This window comes from Felis catus, chromosome C1, assembly GCF_018350175.1.
Source record: "Felis catus isolate Fca126 chromosome C1, F.catus_Fca126_mat1.0, whole genome shotgun sequence".
Classification (NCBI taxonomy): domain Eukaryota; kingdom Metazoa; phylum Chordata; class Mammalia; order Carnivora; family Felidae; genus Felis; species Felis catus.
Window position 1 is genome coordinate 183,541,614 of NC_058375.1, and position 21,688 is coordinate 183,563,301.

General features: G+C 36.1%; 1 protein-coding gene across 6 annotated transcripts in view; it reads right to left on the reverse strand.

Moving 5' to 3' along the window:
- Positions 1-2,016: 2,016 nt before the first annotated feature.
- Positions 2,017-21,688, reverse strand: part of SF3B1 (splicing factor 3b subunit 1) — a 57,862-nt gene continuing 38,190 nt past the window's right edge. For 4 of the 6 annotated variants that reach the window (XM_003990992.5, XM_045034219.1, XM_011285447.4 and 1 more), the window contains 19 exons: positions 18,326-18,563; positions 16,615-16,827; positions 16,253-16,374; positions 14,434-14,631; positions 14,231-14,332; positions 13,501-13,680; positions 12,450-12,536; positions 12,056-12,326; positions 11,385-11,530; positions 11,126-11,272; positions 10,862-10,987; positions 9,917-10,138; positions 9,242-9,424; positions 9,037-9,148; positions 7,430-7,550; positions 7,008-7,139; positions 5,625-5,897; positions 2,796-3,012; positions 2,017-2,504 (listed from right to left, as the gene is read on the reverse strand). In XM_003990992.5, the coding sequence (XP_003991041.1) occupies positions 2,346-2,504; positions 2,796-3,012; positions 5,625-5,897; positions 7,008-7,139; positions 7,430-7,550; positions 9,037-9,148; positions 9,242-9,424; positions 9,917-10,138; positions 10,862-10,987; positions 11,126-11,272; positions 11,385-11,530; positions 12,056-12,326; positions 12,450-12,536; positions 13,501-13,680; positions 14,231-14,332; positions 14,434-14,631; positions 16,253-16,374; positions 16,615-16,827; positions 18,326-18,563 (3,249 nt within the window). In that variant the 3' untranslated portion in view covers positions 2,017-2,345. Of the gene's footprint in view, positions 2,505-2,795; positions 3,013-5,624; positions 5,898-7,007; positions 7,140-7,429; positions 7,551-7,945; positions 8,016-9,036; positions 9,149-9,241; positions 9,425-9,916; positions 10,139-10,861; positions 10,988-11,125; positions 11,273-11,384; positions 11,531-12,055; positions 12,327-12,449; positions 12,537-13,500; positions 13,681-14,230; positions 14,333-14,433; positions 14,632-16,252; positions 16,375-16,614; positions 16,828-18,325; positions 18,564-21,688 lie in introns of those variants that run through there. The other 2 variants (XM_045034222.1, XM_045034221.1) reach the window with 2 other exon arrangements.

A 21,688-nucleotide genomic window follows, 5' to 3' on the forward strand; every position in this document is an offset into this window, starting at 1 on the left:
AGTTTCTTAATTTAAAGAAAAAGTTCTTGATTTTTCATTATGAAGTTCCCTTTTCTGGAAAACCACCCAAAGAGCAGTATTATTTAAATGGCACAACCACAACACTGTAGTGCAACAACGATAGTCAACTAAGATTAAAAACTGGTCTAAGACTTTAGATATAATAAGTTTTATTCATCTGGTGGTACTTGATGCTCACAGGGCACCGTACAACAAATTTTAAAAATACAATATGAAAAAATTGAACAGCCAAAGAGATCAATTCCATTAGAGGGCCCACAGAAAAACCAACAAAAGCCCACAGAAAAACCCACCCACTGTCATCCCTTAAGAACATTTTCTTCCTGCTTAAGTTTGGCTTTAAGAAACACCAAAAGAAAGTGAGAAAGTCTTTGAACGAGTTAAAACTTCACATAGCGTCTTTCACATGAGTGTATCACAAAATGCTTTCCTTATTCAATAAGCATATAAAATTATCCAAACACCTATGAGCCTCTATTTGGTCCCATCCTTTAAGGTCATAGCTGTATTTCCCTCACCTGCCTTCAAATGATTTGCATCAGTAAAAGTCATATAAAGCGGTCTCTTTTGCTCCATTTTGCCACTACAAAGCAGATATGTTTTCCATAAACAGGAAGGGCCCAAGAAAATTGAAGTTACCCAACTTCTTGAGGTGAAAATACAACTAAATTTTTCCAAGACCAGTTTAAAACCAAATTCTGGCTTCGAAACCATTTTCTGCAATTTTCATGATTAGAAATTACTGAAGGTCATTTGACATAAACTACAAGGAATAGTAAGATGTAAAGTTATAATGGGGGCTACTGTTACAAAAACTTCAAAGAATAAAAAGATGATCTGGAAAATTGTGTTCTAGGACCGGCTGACATGTTGTCACAATGTTACACAAGGAACAATAAGGAGTTACAACTTCTGCCTGAAGAGTCCTTTACTGGTCAGTATTCATTTTGTAAAAGTCAGCCAATTACAACTGTCATGTAAGCCTCCAACACAGGAAGCACTAAGTGTTAATGGTTGGAGGCACAAACTCCTTAGTCACAGTGTAACAGTTTTACTTAAAGTAGCATACTCTGCTGTAGAATCTCATTTCCCATTCGAGTTCACCAAAGTACTAAAATAAGGAGGCAAAACTGCTATGGGTAGTCAAAGTACTAAAATGAAGAAATTTTTGGTCGGATTTCTGGGAAAAGCTGAAAATATATTTAAAGTAGTTGCAAAATATGGTAAGCACTACCTTAATGCTTAGTTCCTCTAAAATTAAATGGTGTTCCAACTTATGCTTGACATCTATAGATCTAAGCAAACCTAGACATTTTAGCTGCTGCAATTGTGTAATAACACAGTACGTAATACGCAACTAGATGTGTCTCCCCTTTTCCATTATACTGCATTTCTTAAGGGCAAGGGGCAGGTCAAAAGCACCTTTGCATCCCCTACACTAAGCACAGTGGCTGGTATACAGTTTAAGTGTTCAACAAGTATTTACTGAATACATTGTTGAGTACTGGCTTATGACATGGGAAAGAGCCCAAAGATTGTCTTATTCTATTAGCAATACTTGAGTAGAAAGCAGTTTCAAAGTAGATACCTTACCCACTTTCTAAACACAGACTCAAGAGTTAGATATGACTTAAATCATTTCTCCTAAACATGTTCATAAAGCATTTTGAGAAATCAAGAGATGAAAGGCGCTATGTAAGTGCAAAATATTATTACTCAATACAGGTTAGCAAAGATGCTATATTCTCTATGGTGATAGAACAGTTGTGCTAGTTTGAGGTGAACAACCCCCAAAGCTACTACTCTTCTTGATGTCATTATCAACAGAACAATGGAATTGGACAAAGATGCCATCACTTTATATAGTTTATATTCTGCTAACTACTTTCTATAAACCAGGTAACAGAAAATAAAATTAAGCCACTTACTCTACACAAACCAATACTTTATCAAAGTTCCGCATTTTACAAGTCATGTTCAAAAAACACACACAAGTTAGCATTTTGTACACAAATGTTTATTTCTCAATTAAACATTCCCTTTAAACACAAGGAATGAATTCTAAATTTTCATAAAGATGAATTAAAAATGAAATCCCTCCAGTATAGTGTGTGTAATCGCTGTGTTCTTGGTCACTACTGGCATTTACTGTTTAACATCAAAAACAAAGACAGGTTATTTAAAAATCATGCTACTGGATTTCTAGCTCTTCCTCTATGACCAGTTCTACACTGATCTGCAATGTTTAAAAGTTTACATCACCAAATCGAAGCAAGTTTAAGAGGTGAAACAGCTGTGCATTAAACACAAAATAAACAATAAAGTTATAAGATATAGTCAAGTTCATAACGAATATAGGTGTTCTTATCATCATTGTAGATTCTTGGGTAATGTGCTATGAGAGCATCCTGTGAACCAATGTAGATGGAGTTGTAAATTTTCCAATACACGTCTCTGACTTTCCGGGCCGGGTGAAACAAACCCTAGAGTAATTAGAAGGTTATATTATTTCAATTTTCAGTAACATATATAACCTTAGCACAACTAACCAACAAACCATAAAGGCGGGATTCCAAACATTTCTCTTTAAGAGAAAAAAATCTGACAAAGGCACAAAATTGCAACAAGCTAAGACAAAATCTAATCTCTTCTCCCCCCACAACTGTTTTCCCATATGGTACAAACTAGCCTACTCATAATTAAGAACAGTGACTTAATTCAACTATATATATATTTTTTTTCATGGAGTAACCTTTTAAAAATCTTAACCTTACCTGTAAACAATACTGTAACATTCTACATGGTCCAATAGCAACTCTCAGGCCCTCCAGGGCTCCCATAACTGCTTGAATTACATGGGGCGATGTCTCAAACACATTGGGCCATACATAGTTCAACAAGTGATTCAGTGAATCTTCACAACCAAATCCATAAACCCCAAGTGACATGTGTTGCACCACTGCACTAGCCGTCTGTCTGTGTACAAGGTCCCTGTAGCAGGTGGAAAAAGAAAAACCCTCTTGTTAAAATGGTCTTAGTTTTACAGGAAACACCTGTCCTAATTAGAAACTAAATTACAAATTCGGTGCAGGGAACAAATGCAAACATCTCATACTTTATGTACCTGATATAAAATGCCTTTAGAATATACAACATTCTGTATCAGATTCAGGATTCCCCTTGAGAATTTTTACTTTAATGACACAAACTTCACTGTAGCTCAAAAATAAATAATTCCCAATTAACCTTTGAAAGGAATATGAGCAAGAGAGCCCTGTGCAGTGCACTTTTAGTATCTTACTAAAGAGGGGATACATGACTCTTAGATATGAATAACAGTAATCTCATTTTAAACTCTTGTCAATTTAATAGACTTGAAAAGTGATTCAACACTGCTATATAAGAGACAACTAAATTAAAATTAAAACCCTACCCTTGTAAATTTTAAGTTTCATTCAAAAATGCAATTTGGGGAGAAGGACCAAAAATTTTTTCAAACCAACAGAGTAAGAATTCTATCATCTCCCATGTTAACTGAATTTATGACAAATCATGGAGTTATTTATTCTACAGTGACTCAGCTGGGAAAAACATCAGATAAGTTGGTGATGAGTATAAACAACAAGTTCATACACTTTGCCCTCAAAGGTAACAACACCTTAAAGATAGAAGAAAAAACACTGAACTTGCTAGCATCCTCATTTCTTACTATAACAACACTTAATCAAGTACACTTTATAGTAAAGCAGCACTCCTCATTAATCAATTTCCCAAAGGTATTTGTTTCTTTTCATTTGGAAGTTTTTGACAAGTTACACCTCAACTTAATAGTACACAGAGGGGTGCGTGGGTGGCTCAGTCAGTTTAGTGGCCAACTTCGGATCAGGTCAGGATCTCCCAGTTCATGGGTTCGTGCCCCGTGTTGGGCTCCAGAGCCTGGAGCCTGCTTCAGCAGGCAGCCTCTCCTTGCCCCTCGCCCACTCATGCTTTGTCTCTCAAAAGTAAATAAACATTTAAAAAATTTAAGAAAAAAATACTACATAGAATATAAATTTTAACTGCAGGTCACATACTTTGATGGCTGCACTCTGATGGTCAGGCACACCTCACTGAGGAATATGGAACAATATGCTTCTGATTTACTGGGCCCCAGGTGGCTAGACTTTTACAGAACCTGATTCTTAGTCTGTCTCTATGTCTTGCATGCATTTATACCTTGTTGGTAACTTGTTGATCCTGTTAAGCCTCCCTTTTGGAACGTCATGAATAAGTAACTTTAATGTGTACACAAAACTAATTGAATTGTTTCTAATTTGGATACCTTATCTTTCTTGAAAAATAAAGAGCTAAAACAGTCATTTCCCTTACAACTTGGGACTTTTTTGTTTATTTATTTTGAGAAAGAGAGAGAAAGGGGAGGGGGAAGTAGAGAATCCCAAGCACGCTCTGAGCTGTCAGTACAGAGCCCGACATGGGGCTTGAACTCATGAACCGCGACATCATGGACTGAGCCAAAGAACAAAAATCAGATGTTCAAGTGACTGAGCTACCCAAGCACCCCTTCCCTTACTACCTGGACCCTGAACCTTTCTTTACATGAATTACTTTGGTGTTTAAAGCTGTATGTCGGTCCAGATAGTTAAAGGTATCAGGAATCTATCAAATAACTCAAGCAGTCCTGTATCAGTGGTCAATGTCTGAATAACTGGGGGCCTAAAATGGGAATAATATAACTATGTTCAGTAGTTACAAAGCCTAATAATAATCTTTGCTTCGCATGCACTAATAAAAAGCTAAATAGATCAGGTCTCTTTGCCACACCAATAAGTTCATGCTCATCATTTCCTCCAACTATATTTGACTTTAATTAATTTCTTTCCTTGTCCTTTATTTAAAAAAATTTTTTTTCAACATTTATTTATTTTTGGGACAGAGAGAGACAGAGCATGAACGGGGGAGGGGCAGAGAGAGAGGGAGACACAGAATCGGAAGCAGGCTCCAGGCTCTGAGCCATCAGCCCAGAGCCCGACGCGGGGCTCGAACTCACGGACCGCGAGATCGTGACCTGGCTGAAGTCGGAAGCTTAACCAACTGCGCCACCCAGGCGCCCCGCCTTGTCCTTTATTTTAGAGAGAGAGTACACACCTGGGGAAGAGGAGCAAGGGGAGAGAGAATCCCGAGCAGGCACCACGCTAAGCGTGGATTTGCAGTTTGATCATCACATGATCCTGGGATCATGACTTGAGCTGAAATCAAGAGTTGGATGCTCAACCAACTGAACTGCCCCTGCACCCCATGACTTCAATTAATTTTTAAAACAAAAGTTTACCAATCACTGCTTTTCAAAATGTATTTAGTCTAAAGATATGAAAGGGGGGCTTAAAAGGGGAGGGAGCACCTAAAAAAGAAAATTTGGGGATCCACTATAGCATACATGTTATTTGGAGAGAATGGTCATGTTCACTTCCATAAAAGTTCAGTCTCATATTCCCCTTTTAACTGCATCACTAACAAATAGGTCACATAATAATTATTTCAGTAAGTTCTAAAGTAAAGGAAGAATTATAACTATTTCTTTCTTGCATTTAATTCAGGTCACTTACCTATCCATTAAAGCATCTTCAAGTAACGGTGTTACAGCATAAATGTAGTCCTTTCCCATTTCACCAATATATTCAAACAAGAAGGAAAGTGATTTTAAGACTCCATTTTGGACATTCAGCTCAGGAACTCTGTATTCATTCATTAAGGCAGGTAGTACTGTGAAGGGTGAACACGTTTCGGCAACAATAGCTATTGCTACAGTGGTACAAACTCTGTTCTGCCTTTCCTGAACTTTGAGGTTGTTTAAGAGTGTAGCCAATACATCATGAGGACTGAAAAAAATAAATGTGTCAGCAATCTGTCAGATTGTAAGTCAAATTTTGGAAAGAAAAAAATGTAAAGGAATAAAACTTTATGGTAAATAATTATTGGCAACTTTGTAATTTTATGATTAAAAACAATAATGTCACTTAGCACTGGTACTTATTTCTACTTAAAAACTTCATCAAATTAAAATATATGTTGAAGAAAAAAATTCAAATGGTTAGTAATTTTCAAATGTAAATTTTAGTCTTTAGTGAACTTCCTAAAATATAAAGAAGTTTTAGACTGAACAATTCTAGACTGGTCAAAACATGGCCACCAGAGCTAGGCAGTAGTATCCAAACTGTGGTCTCTCATGCCTCAATACATAATCTACCTTTCTCTTCTTGCCTTCCCGCCCACACACCTTTGTAACATCTATTCACTAAGCATTTATTTCACCACAGACACTGAAGCTAAAAAAGCACAAAAGCTATTCATTGCAAAAGTCTTAACTATACCACCGCTGAAATAAATTATTCTACTACTGCTACCAAAAGACAGGGAGGGGGTAAGGAGACTCTAATTAATCTGGGTTTTATTATGTTGTATTGCTTAAAAATATTTTGTTATTAAACCACATGTATGTGTGGTATCTCATTTTGTACAATGACTACTTCTTCTAGTTTGGTTCTGATGAGATAACCACAAATTATCTACTAGTTATAATTTCAGTTGTCTGTGGATTCGTTTTAGAAAAATATTTTAAAAACACAAAGTATTAACATGAGACCTGAATTATGCTCATTGTTTTATTAAGAACTGCCCTTAATATTTTAAACAATACCTGAAAGGGACCAGCTAAAATCTGAAATTATTCTAAAGATGGTACTGTTTTCCTTTCTGAAAATACCTGAGGTGTGATTAAAATAAATTTTAAAACTCTCCATACATTTTAATTCAATTTAAAATTTAAGAAAACATCTCAAAAACTGGAGGTCAGTGTTAAATGATATGCTTTCTCACCTGCATTATTCACACCACACTTTTAGAGATTACTACAGAAATAAAAGCATTTTTCAACACAGTGGGTTTATTACAAAATTAAAAATACATACATAAAAGTAAGTAATACTCACCCAATGGCCTTTGCAATGTAACCAAATGTGTTGACTGTGGCTCTACGAATAGCTTTTTTGTGAGCTTTTAAGAGCTCCAGAAGCTCAAAACAAATCCTCATCCATTCTCTCGCAGACACATACTCAGCTCCCCTAATTTAAAAAGAAAAAAGTTAACTCTGATAATAAGAAATTTTAGAAGGTAAACTTGCAAATTCAGTTCTCAAAACATGACTATCTACTCAGTTTAAGCAGTAATCTTAAAAATTATATTGCCACCTCTAATCACCATCTCAAATTGAAATTTCACAGAACATTTCACTGGATAGTCTTACCATATATGTTTGTATTAGCAACATTAAGCATATTTGCAAAGTGAATAAAAAAGTAGCTAAACGTAAAAACTGATACTGTTCATAAAAATGTTTAGGCAATCTGCTTACCTGTCAGCAATACGTCCAACAAGATCAATACAATTCTCTTGTACTTTTTCATGCCTGTTCTTTAAGATGGGGGTGAGTCTAGGCAGGAGATCTTTAATTGGTGGGGTCATCTTATGCATACCTATTTAACAGAAGTCAACACACTATCAATAAACATTTGAACTATAACTTGTTCATTTTACCTTTTACTTAGCAATGTAATATAGATGACTAGGCATAAATATAAACTTACAGCTGCCTATGGAAAGAAAAAGCCCCATATTCTGACCAGACTCAGAATTGTTTTTAACTTTTTATTAACAACTTCTGATTATGCATAGAAATGAAAAGAAATTAGTGAAGTGATTTAAAAAATGATGGATACTCAACAACAGAAGAGTTTTATTTGGTTCTGAAATGTATTTGTACACTCATATTTAAATATGGGGACAGTTTATGTTCCGGCCATACACAACAATATAAGCCAGAGGCAGACATGTAAATTAAAGCAAAATTTTCCAGAAAGGGCCCCCTTACCCTTTAACTGCAAAACAAACAGATCTCCAGTCTCCCTGCAATGCAGGGCATACTTGGATGGTATTTACACCTATGAAGAGAGAAAAAAGGAGGCAGCTGGCAGGGGCTCTTGCTCTAACTAGAACTGCTTGTTCTGATTCTCTCTCCATTGCTTTTCCCATGTTTCCCTGACCAACAATATGGTTTACAACTCCCTGCAAACCAGAGCCCCTTAAGTGGCCAAGAAACTGATTTTTGGCAAGTAGCTATCTTCAAGTATAGAAGACAGGGCTAAATTGGGGATTACATGTCAATGCAATGGTTCAAAGATCTCCTATACTGCATAAAAACCCCTTACTAAAATGAGAAAAACAGTGGCTATCAGTCAGCTATTCTGACCTCCTGCTAGGTTATTTTGGCTCTTCTTAACCATACAGAAGTTACTTTTGCAGAAGTCATGTTCAACTACAGTAAAGATTAAAGAGAAGAGACCATTTGTTTGCTACATCATAATTTTCTTAAATAATGAAAGCTTTGCTTTCCATACCCAAGGGGACATTTGTAATGTACTTGTGTTTTGCTTTGGGTTAGAAAACTGAATGGATAAAGAATTGGATATAAATAAAAATGAGACAACAACTTGATAAATCCACTTTTCTCTCTGGTTATGTTCCTGAAACATGACAGCAAACAGAAAAACCTGCCATAATCATTTATTAATTCAAGGGTAAAGAAATATACAATATTTCGTCTCCTAAAACTAAAACTTCAGCTTTGTTTCCTCACACCCGTTAAATACGTTTCGGGTGAGACACTGTTTTTATTAGGATTCTCTATTCCATGACTTCAAAGTTTTTTGAGTTGGTAACTATTCTCACCTCTCTTTACAGGTCCTAAACTTGCCCTCTTTTCTCTGTTTAAAGTACAATATAAATGAGTTTTAGGAAACAAGTTTTGTGACATCCTGACTTAACTATGATTTTGAAGTGCTTAAAACCATGTATCAGAAATCATTACTCAATTCCTAAATGTGATTCTGTATCTTACTTTCAAAAAAACAAACTTAAAAAAACAAAATAAAAAAATTCTTTCATGACCAGCAAATTCCATACCTATTACATTTACAATGGCCTTCAATGCTCCAAGAATGCTGCCCAATACTTCAGGGTACTCTTCACCCAAATACTCATACAAAACAACACCCAAGTGCCCCATCAATTTTTCCTGTAATAATTAAAAAAAAAAAAAAAAGTTAAAATGTTACTATTCACATGGAACTATTTGGTGGGAAAATAAGAATCTGATAGAAAAGTTTACCTCTTGACAAGTCTTCATGACAACAGCAGTTCGAGAAATCAAGTCAGCTGCCTGTTGCCTAACTTTTGCTGATTTGTTATTTAAACGCCACAAAACTGTACCACAGATCTGAGGCAAGTAAGGTTTGACTCGTTTGCCAAGAGCATTGACCACTGTGCCAAAGCCATTCAACATTACAGAGTCCTAAAAAAAGAAAAGCTACGTTAAATTTAAAAACTACATTCATTGAGACTACAATTCAGTTTGTGCCCGAATAGTTTAAATATACTAATATTCAGAGGTGCCTGGGTGGCTCAGTCGGTTCAGCGTCCGACTTCGGTTCAGGTCGTGACCTCATGGTTCGTGGGATCAGGCCCTGTGTTGGGCTCTGTGCTGATTGATAACTCAGAGCCTGGAGCCTGCTTCAGATTCTGTGTCTCCCTCTCTCTCTGCCCCTTCTCTACTTGTACTTTCTTTCTCTCAAAAAAATAAAACATTAAAACAAATTTTAAATATACTAAGATTAACAAAATCAAATCTAAAAAATTTAAATCATAGACAACTGAAATGAGAACATCAGCATTTTTAAAATTTCAAATTCAATTACTTTTCAGTGATAATTATTTGGTTGAAAAGTAATGTGTTTTACAAATATGAAGGTCAGCAGCAATTTGTTTTAATAATCTGTATCATTACCTCTGTAGTCTGTTCTTGGAAAGCATAAAGAATACCATCAATCAACTGTTCTTCAAGTTTATGATCAATATCTGCTGCTCCCAAGTTGCCCATAATTTTCTCAATTGTCTCCATCACCATTTTTCTGTACTGTTCAGCTTCATCCTTCAGATCATCCACAATCCTGGAAATAATTTCTGCTGCACCTACTTTGTTTGCCAATTCCACAGTAGTATCAACTAACTAAAGACAGGAGGAAAGAAACCTTTTAGGTATTATCCAAGCCAGCAAATAGGCTGAGAACAGTTAATTCCGGTTTCAAAAACTTTTAAGAGAAAGGTAACCCAAAAAACATAAATGTGAGAGTAAGTCAAAATGATTTAAGGTAAGATTGTACTCATGTTTCACCTAGCCCAGATTAAGTATTTCTTTTAACTAGACAAAGACATTAATTCATAGTTGAGTATTTACCCTAGAATGCAAAATCAAAATGGAAGTTAATTAGCTGACTAAATACATCTCCTTTTATACTCAAGCACATATTTTGAGACCAGGGCAAAAACAATGTTTAATATTCATTCAAATTAACTAAAGAATTAGTTGAAAAGATTATTTAAAAATATTTTCTTCAGTAAATTCCATGACCAATATGAAGCTTCAACTCACAACCCTGAGATCAAGAGTCATATGCTCTACCAACTGAGCCAGCCAGGCACCCTTTGAAAATATGTCTTACGGGGGGGCCTGAGTGGCTCAGTTAAGTGTCTGACTCTTGATTTTGGCTCAGGTCATGACCTCACGTTCCTGAGATAGAGCCCCTTAAACCCCATGGTGGGCTCTGCGCTGGGTGTGGAACCTGCTTAAGATTCTCTCTTCCTTTTCCTCTGTCCCTCCCCAACTCATGCTCACTCTCCAAAAAAAAAAAAAAAAAAAAAAGATAAAATACTTTTTACGATGAAAGTTTACCTGTCGGTAATTTCTTCTATCCAAAGCCATTCTGTGTTGCCAGAAGTGTTTAAAAAAAGGAGGAAGAATCTCTGTTTTAATGTAGTTTGCTTCTACACCATCTGTTCCACAACACTGCTTTACCACCTAAAAGGTTAAAAAATAGTAGTAAATACAGTCTTGGTTTAACAATAGTTAAATAGTTTTGGGCTTTAACATTCTCTGAACCATGAAACACACCCAATTTACGTGAACCAATCCGTGACAACAATTTGGAATACTTACCTTCAGCACAATTTTCTTCATTTCTTCATCAGGTGACTGAAATTCTCGAATAAGGATTAACATCACTTCTCTAGTATAGTAGTTGGCATATTCTGCATCCATAAGAGGAATAAGATAGCCAATAGCCTTTAAGAAAGCAGCCAGACCCTATTTTGAAGTAAAAAAAATATGTATCCTTAGTAAGTTAGATTTAATTGCCTTAACTTCAGTGAGTGGAAATGAAAAGAAAAATAAAATCTATCTGGTGAACCAAACCTACCTTTCCTCTGTGTTGACGGATACCCTTCCATAGAGGCTTTAACACAGAATCAAAAGACTCGATACCATAAGGAGTTGCTGCTTCAGCCAAGGCAGCAATGGCCAAAGCACTAATGGTCCGAACTTTCTGTTGCTCATCCACAAGACCTAGAAAAAACCAAACACAGGTTGTAACTAAGTGACAACATTACTTAATTTTCACAAGCTCATTATTTAGTCAAAATGAAGAATCTGTTCATACTAGACAAAATTAGACAAAAGCCAATATGAACCAAAGCCTATTAGCAGATAACGTAATAAACCCCATCACAAATTATGTGGGGTTTTTGTAGGTAGAACCCTTCCATTTATCTCTCCAAATCAGTAGCCCAAATTTCAGGACACCTATTTTACAAAAGATGAAGTAATGGGGCGCCTGGGTGGTTCAGTCAGTTAAGCATCTGACTTTGGCTCAGGTTATGACCTCACTGCTCATCTTGAGTTCAAGCCCTGCATCAGGCTCTATGCTGGCAGCTCAGAGTCTGGAACCTGTTTCAGATTCTGTCTCCGTCTCTCTGCCCCTCCCCTGCTCAAACTCAGTCTCTCTCTCTCTCTCAAATATAAACATTAAAAAAAAACTTTTTTAATAAGTAAAAATAATTTTTAAAGAGACGAAGTTATATCACAACTTACCATGCTCAATGATTTCAACTAAACTTCTGAGATGTGGCAAGATGGCACAGCCCATAAGAATAGCTATCTGCTGTACAATCTTAATACCAGTGTGTCTCGCTTGCCAGGACTTCTTACTTTTACACACAGCTTTTAAGAAGGGCAACAATGAAGGAATGCCCAGGGCAGAGGCTACAACAGCAAAAGCTCTAGCTGTTGTGTTACGAACATACTCATCCATGTTATCTATATCAGGTCTCATGGTAGAGATCATAGTAGCCAGACCAGCAGCCTAAAAAGTCAAGAAGGACACTCATCAGCTGGTAACATTAACCCTCAACGCTTTCCTTCTATAATCAAATAATCCCATCAATGGATACAAAACTTTCTTCTCTAGAAATATAATGTAAATTACCTTTGCCAAATTAGAAATAATCTCTCGACCTTCCACTCTAGCATAGTAATCTTCATCAATTAGCAATGGTTCAATGACCACAAGGATCTGAAAAAGAAAAAGAGCTACACTTTCACACCAATTACTAATGCCATACTCATGTAAGAAAATTAAATACGTATTGAAAAAATTTTATTATAGGTCATTTATGTAATTTATACACACAAGCATACAAAACATATTTTGCTAGGAAATTTATAATTACCGGGACTTTGTAACAAGGGACAATTAAAAATTTTAGTTACACAATTTCAAACCCCATATAAAAACTGGGGAGAACTGTTCATCACAGAGTAACAAATATTCAATATTTAAAAAAATAACAACTTCTGGAGCGCCTGGGTGGCTCAGTCAGTTAAGCATCCGACTTTGGCTCAGGTCATGATCTCATGTCTCGTGGGTTCAAGCCCCACATCAGGCTCTGTGCTGACAGCTCAGGGCCTGGAACCTGCTTCATATTCTGTGTCTCCCTCTCTCTTTGCCCTCCCCCACTTACTCTCTCTCTCTCTCTCTCTCTCTCTCAAAACCAAACATTAAAAAATTTAAAAAAAATTCATAAAAAAAAACCCTACACTGATCTTCACTAAACAATTCTAAGCCATTACTACCACCAGCAAAAAGATGGGTCCTTAACACCAAATGACATGCTACAGACATGTATCTTTTCTTACCCTAACATAATACCAATAAAAGTAAATGAAAAAGTATGAATAATATGAAACCATTTTAGTCAAGATGACAAAAAGTTCCTTCAATATCTACACACATACATTTGTATACATGTGATATATACTTGTGCAAAGAAAAAGGTCTAAGAGGACATATGATATTGGTTAACTGTGGAGTGTCTTACAGGGGGGTGAAATTTCCCTTTTTTGTTGTGAATGCACGCATCAGCTATTACCTTTTAAGAATTTTTTAAATTTCACAAATAATAAGTGACTTAAATCCATTAGTTGTTTTTATATTAAAAATTATCCAACTATTAGAAACACTAATTAGAACAACACACCTTGTGCACATATGGTCGAACTAAGTCATCAAGTTTGTATAATATTCGATCAATAACTTTCACAAGTAAATGACGCTCTTGATCCTCAAGTGTAGGAGACATCAGTAGAGGAAGAATCTGATTAAACAAAGGACCAGCTCCAAATTCACGAGCTTTATCAGTAATCTGACGCAATGCAGCCTGGGGGGAAAAAAAAGAGTAGAAGGTATATTCCCTTATAATTAAGCATTCTGAAAGAACTAATTACTCCATGATTTTCTTTACCTTAATATTTTTAGTATAAACTTCACAGACATCTTACACATTAGCATAAGTGCATTCCCATCAAATTACTCTGAAGTTAGAGGGGCGTCTGAGTGGCTCAGTCACATCTGACTCTTGATTTTGCTTCACGTCATGATCTCACAGTTTCTAAGATGGAGCCTGCTTGAAATTCTCTCTCTCCCTTTCTCTCTGCCCCTCCCTGGCTAGCGCTCTTGCAGATCTCTGCATCTCTCAAAATAAATAAACTTAAAAAAAAAATTTATAAAAAGGCCCGGAGAACAAAAAGGAGAATCTCATTTTTCAGCATCTGTATTAGCATAAAGCTGTTTGATTAAAAGAATTAAATCCTTCACACTACACCTTTCTTTCCCTTACACTATGCCCATGGTAAAGATGAAAAGATTAATTATAAATTTCTAAACATAAAACTATAGTGAACATGACGATGTAATGAACTAGTACTTACCTTTCTCATTGGAGGTGTTCCATTCTTAATTTTTAAAAGAAGCTTCATTATTTTTCTCTCTTTTTGCTCTTCTGGACTAAGTGTTGATTCATCAACATCAACCTAACAGCAAAAAAAAAAAAGAAAATGCAGTTAGATTAAGATACTGTGATTTGTAAGTCCTAAATATAAAATGGTATTTCAGTTCTGCTATTATCACTTACCAAAAGTTTATCAAAGTACTGAATATCATCAGGTTTTAAAAATGGCAGATTCCCAGATGGTTGGTCATTAACACTTTTCATTGTTCTATCTTCAGTTTGCATGTGGAAACCAGTCATACCACCCAAAGGCGTTGGAGTTGCTGTCAGCTTTCGAGCTGGAGTTCGAATAGGAACATAACCAGCTGGAGGGGGAAGTACCTAATACAGTTAAAAGACAGTTTAGGATTTTCTTGACTTTATAAAGTAACACAATATTTGTATTTAAAGTATCTTAACAGTTTATTAGCTAAGAAGCTTCCTGCTTGTTCTATCATTTAAAATCTGTATAACAGGGACCCTGTTGTCTCAGTCGGTTAAGCATCCAACTTCAGTTCAGGTCACATGATCTCACAGTGCATGAGTTTGAGCACCGCATCAGGGTCTGTACTGACCAACTCAGAGCCTGGAGCCTGCTTCAGATTCTGTGTCTCCCTCCCTCTTTACCCCTCCCCGCCTCATTCTTGTTCTCTCTTTCTCTCAAAAGGAATAAACATTAAAAATTTTTTTTTAAATCTGTATGACAAACATTTCTCATTTGCTGATTAAAAAGCACATTAAGAATATTAGTAATGTGGGGAAATGAGGAGATACATGAAGCAGGCTTATAAAATTCTGATCACTCTCAAACATTAATCTATATAAACATGTTGGTGAGCCAACATGTCATAAATGGAAATAAGTTCACAAAGTGCACATAATATATAAAGGGTTAATTTTAATAAAGTTAAAATTTAGATTCATACAAATCTCTGCACCGTAAAAGCAAGAATCTTAATATTTAAGTTGCTTGACAAAATGTATAAAAACTAAATCTGGGGTGCCTGAGTAGCTCAGTCAGTTGAGCGTCTCCTGATTTCAACTCAGGTCATGATCTCGTCATGGGATAGAGCCCCGTGTTGGTCAGTGCAGAGCCTGCTTAAGAGTCTCTCTCTCCCTCTGCCCCTCTCCCCTGCTCGTGCTCTCTAAAATAAAAAAAACAAAAAACTAAAACCAAAATATCTAACAAGGTCCTATAAAATATACCATTTGATTAAACCAAGAAATTTACTTAAGATTCACTAAGAAAAATTTTTATCTCCTATGGATATTAAGGCAATCAATGACTGTAACTGAGAAGACATTCAGGAAGTCAACAGTAAGTTGCAGAAATGTCTATACCCACAGCATTATGTGGAGGCTACAAGAAGTTTAAAGCAGAAATTCATGCACACTTGAAACACTCTAATACAAAACTAACAAGGGGGTAAAACATACATATACAAACTCTTAAAAGCAATGGGCACCAGCAATGTAAGGCTCTGTAGAGGCCATCGGAATCTAGTTCCAGCTGTATGACCACAGACTACCTTTAGACCAGCAAATGGTCCCTGAATGCCAGGTACATTTTATAACTCAAAATAAACTTTAACTTGATACAGTAAAAACAATATTCTTTGTGTTCATTTGCAATCCATGAATTTAAATACACAAAATCTTGTGAAACACAAAGTAAAATAACCATGATCTAATGTGAGCTTAATCCTGAGACTATGATGAACTAAAGCAACAAGCTATTCCATATCCCAAAGGCAGCAAGTTCTCAAAGTATGGTCCTAGAAGTCCTTGAAATTTCTCACTTTCCAAAAGCAATAAAAGCTTTGTATCATTCAGTTTTTTCAACTTTTTGGAAATAGCTAAAAGAATTAGCAGTAGTAAATTTGGGCAAAGCCAATGTAAACCTGACCAATTAATTTTTTCAAAGAACACTTAAAGAAAATTCACATTATAAATACCACATTACCTTATATCCTTCTGGAAACATGGCATCTAATTCTTCATCAGAAAGTGGACGGTTTCTCTCATCAATTTCTCTTTCCCACCTCCAAGCTTGAAGCTGTTCGGGAGTCATACTCATTATGTGACCTACCAAAAAAAGCAAATTTCTGTAACAATCTATAGCATTAAGTCTTTATCATTACATAGGTCCTTGGGATATAAGACAGTTAACCTCATAATTGCTTTATATTATCAACTCAAATCAAGACTTCTTTTTATATCTGGTCATTCTTGCTAAAAATAAACATTAATAACATACAGAATACCTCAGAGAAAAACATTCAAAATATTTCCGGTAAAAAGTATTTCCAATGGGAAAGTTTCTACCTGGAGTAGGGGTAGCCATGTTCATGGCTGGTGTGCCAATTGGTGTCTTTCCAGGTGTCAGAACAGGAGTGCTTCCACCCATCTGACTAGCTGGTGTTTCATCCCAACGTGACTTTCTTTTACTGGCTCCAGGAGTTGGTGTTTCACCAATTGAATCTCCACCTCGATCTGTTCGAGGAGTCTCAGCCCATCCGCTTCCATGCCCAGGAGTATCTTTAAAGAAAAAAAGTAAATAAATATAAAATTTTAACCACTGTCAAAAAATTAGTGTATTCTCAAAGATCTAATATTGAAATGGATCAAGTTCAAAAAAAGGATATTCTTAAAATGCAGACCCACTTAAGAGTTTTAATTTTCATTTCGTCTTTATTCTCTTTCATTTTTTCTTTCCCAATGATTACAAAAGCATAGTAACCACTGAGGAGTAAGAAAACAAAAGTATTTTTTTAACCATGCATACTATCACAACCCAGAGACAACCACTTTATGCATCTTGAGCCACTTTTCATTTCTCCATACGGTTGATATTACTCTGTACATACAATTCTATACTGCTTCTTTTATCTACTATATGTTAAGCACTCTCCCCCATCACTAAAAATTCTTTATAAAAATATAGCAGATGTACTATGAAGTCTTAACCTGCCACAGCTAATCTTATAAAGAACTAACAAGACACATGGAAATGCAAACTGGTGTAGCCACTCTGGAAAACAGTATGGAGGTTCCTCAAAAAACTAAAAATAGTACTCTATGACCCAGCAATTGCACTACTAGGTATTCATCCAAGGGACACAGGAGTGCTGTTTCGAAGGGTCATTGCACCCCAACGTTTATAGCAGCGCTATTGACAATAGCCAAAGTACAGAAAGAGCCCAAGTGTCCGTTGATGGATGAATGGATAAAGATGTGATATGTATGTGTGTGTGTGTGTGTGTATACACACACACACACACACACACACACACACACACACACACACACACACAAATGGAGTATTACTTGGTAATCAAAAAGAAGGAAACCTCGCCATTAGCAACTACATGGATAGAACTAGAGAGTACTATGCTAAGCGAAATTAGAGAAAAACAAGTATCGTATGACTTCACTCATATGAGGAATTTAAGATACAAAACAGATTAACATAAGGGAAGGGAAGCAAAAATAATAGAAAAACAGGGGAACAAAACATAAGAGAAAATAATATAGAGAACAAACAGAGGGTTGCTGGAGGGGTGATGGGTTAAATGGGTAAGCGGCATTAAGAAATCTAGTCCTAAAAAAAAAAAAAAAAAAAAAGAAAGAAATCTAGTCCTGAAATCACTGTTGCACTATATGCTAACTTGGATGTAAATTAAAAAGTAATTGGTTTTTTAAAAAAATGAATGCATTTAACACCAATGAATTGTACACGTAAAACAGTTAAAATGGTAAATTTTATGTTATGTATATTTTATCCCAATAAAAAACTAAGTTATGGTCTACAATCTTTTCTTTCTCCTAATGTTCTTCCTAAAATAAATATTAAACCTTTTCAAGAAGGAAAAGAATTAGGCATATGATCTGCTTAGTCTTTTATCTGTCCCCAAAGCAGCTGATTATTTACCTGTCTAGCCAGGACTAGAGATGTAAACAGATTTCCTCTTATAAATGTACCACTCATCAAATCAATACTTCACCCAAACACACACCCAGACTCCACTAGAAGTACCTCTTTCTGTTTTGGGGGTCTCATCCCATCTGTTTTTACGAGCACTGGAAGTTGCACCTCCGTGGCCTGGTGTTGCATGGCCTGGCGTATCGCCGCGTCCAGGAGTAGCAGCTCCCGCTGGTGTGTGGCTAGGTGTAGGATCCCATATTTTTGAGCCTGGGGTTGCTCCAGGAGTCTCACTTCCCTTTGCACGACCTGGTGTCTCATCCCATCTTAAGGAAGGGGTATGTCCGGGGGTCTTAACAAAGCAAAAAAATACCTTTATTTCACACACCTACACATTCACATAAAAATAACTAGAAAATTTCTATTAGAAAGATAGTAAACAAATAAACGTTTTAGTCTTCTTCTGTATAAATGAGAGTAAACTACCCTGCTTAAAAGATACCTACTTCATAGCAAATATGTCTAAAGACAATGTAAAGTTTTAATTTTGAACAGTTTTGAATAAAGCCCTAGCTTAAAAAAAATGTATTTTGGGTTATGAACCTTGGATATGCCATTAATATCTCTGTAGCTTTTAGAAAACCACTAAGCATTCTCTGCCATCTGCAATCTAAACATTTCAGCTTTAATGATATCATTGCTACTTCCCAAACTAGGTTTAGAGACATATACCTAGAAGTTCTCACACTAAGGAAACACTATTTTTGTGTTTGTGTTCAATTTTGTGTGTGTTTTTAGTTAACATAAGTATGTTTTGGATCACCTGGGTCATAAGTAGATACTGCCACATAATTTTAATCCTTGAGATTTAAAATCACATTTGTAGTATAATTCTAACTGAAGTTGACAAGATTATTAGTGAAAAAAGATTAGAAGTGGAATGAAGTAACCAAAGGTTCCACTAGTTTGAACAGAGACAAGTGGTGGGTGATTCAGGATATCAGACAGCCCATGATAACAAAACAACCTGCACAGTGGAGACAATACAGTATCAAACTATCAGGTGGTTCAGTGTAAGCCACACAAAATTTGATTTAAGACTCAAGTATTCCATATAGGTTTTGTAATATACCTTTATGTATTTATTTTAAAGCTGGATGCTCTCTATCCAACACAAGAATTCTACCCAGCTTTACACCTGCAAATTTACATGAATACCATAATTAAGACTCAACAGTTTTTTTCTTTTAAAAAGATTTTATGTATCACTCAGGGTTGAGAAATTGTCAATTAGGTAAATGAAGCACATGAATTGTTCAAAATCTCATCTTGGCAACTGCTCCTCCTGCTGAATCAGGGAAGAAATAAATTTTTTAAGTATTTATTCATTTATTTTGAGAGAGAGAAAGCATGTGCACACACAAGCAGGCTAGGAGAGGGAAAAAGAGAATCCCAAGCAGGCTCCGTGCTGTCAGCACAGAACCAGACACGGGGCTCAATCTCATTAACCAAGAAATCAGGACCTGAGCTGAAATCAAGAGTTTGATACTTAACGGACTGAGCCACCCAGGCACCCTGGAAATAAATTCATTCTATTATCCATTATAATTCCCACAGTTTTGGGGTGCCTGGGTGGCTCAGTTGGTTAGGTGTCCAACTCTCAATTTCAGCTAAGATCACGATTCCAAGGTTGTGGAATCAAGTCTTAACGTCAGGCTCTGCGCTGGGCATGAAGTATGCTTAAGATTCTTTCTCTCTCCCCTTCTGCCCCTCTCCCATACTCATGCTCTATTAAAAAAAAAAAAAAATTAAATGCCTATTAAACATCCAAATAAAAGTGTTAGGTCCAAGGAACAGAGGACATGAATGGGATAGATTTGTAAATCTGGGAGTAGTCTCACGGAGATGGTATAGGAAGATAGAAATGAGAGGAAGGAGTGCTTTTAGATGGAAAAGAGGTCCAAGGACTGAGCACTAGAACACCCCCAAAGTTAAAGGAAGCCGAGGAAGATCTCACCAAGACAGGAGTCAGTTAGGAGAGTATTAGGAGACTCAAGAGAAACTCAAGTTCAGAATCTAAGAAAAGGGAATCAAGTGATAGCAAGTATCACTGATATGTGATAAATGAAATGATATGATATGTATAGGATATGAGGATTGAAACTTGATCTATGGATTTACCAAAAGGAGGTCAAATGACCTTGACAAGAGATGTTTTGGTGGAGTGGTACAAGCAAAACACCAGATAAGCAGAATGCAAGTATAGACAACTCATTCAAAGCATTTTGCAGTGAAAAGTCAGAAATGGCTAGAAGGGGATGTGAAGATCAAGGAATGGTTTCCTGTAGTTTTCTGGTTTTAAAAGGAAAACAGGTAAAATGTGTTTGCTGATAATAATCTAGAGAAAAAACTGATGTTACACAAAAGTCTCTGAGTAGTAAGAAGAGATGGGAAATAGTACATAAGCAGAAGTTGTTCAACTTGCATCAACACCTCATTACAGAAAGAAAAAGTAGATGAAACCAGAAACAGGCATACTGGTAGATTTCATAGTGGGAACATGTTTAAGTTTTTCAATTATTTCTACTTTAAAAAGGAAAAATAGGAATTAATATCATCATATAAAAAGCTGTTAAGAAGGTATTAGAAGATTGAAATAACAAAGAAATTCTCTGGGAGTAAAAAAGAGACAGAGAATTACTGCTTAATAGAGTTTGCTCAAGGTGATGAAAAAATTTTGAAAATAGCGGTGACAGCTGTACAACACTGAGTGTAATTAATGCCACTAAATTGTACATTTAAACATGGTTAAAATGACAAATTTTACATTACTAATGTTTTATCACAAGTTTTAAACATTTTAAAACAGGGTGCTTGGGTTGCTGAGTCTGTTGAATGTCCAACTTCAGCTCAGGTCACAATTTCACGGTTCATGAGTTCGAGCCCCACATGGGCTCACTGCTGTCAGCACAGAGCCTGCTTTGGATCCTCTGTCCCCCTCTCTCTCTGCCCCTACCCCACTTGTGCTGTCTTTCAAAAATAATTAATTAACATTAAAAAAATTTTTGAGGGGTGCCTATGTGGCTCAATTGGTTGAATATCTGACTTCAGCTCAGGTCATGATCTCATGGCTCGTGAGTGTGAGCCCCGTGTCAGGCTCTGTGCTGACAGCTAGAGCTTGGAGCCTGTTTCCAATTCTGTGTCTCCCTCTCTCTCTGCCCCTCCCCTATTCAAGCTCTGCCTCTCTCCTTCAAAAATAAATGAAGGCTCAAGAAAAGTTTATTTTTATTTTTATTCTTTAGAATAAAAACAACCCCCAAAACGGTTCTCTAGGAAAATAAACTGACCAAGGAAATGCAGTAGCACTGCCAATGTGACACCTGTGGTCAGATGCTTAAATTATCCATCTAGAAAATAAGGAAGATCATTGTATTATACTTAACCTCCACAATGTGACGTACTGAAATATCTATTTTA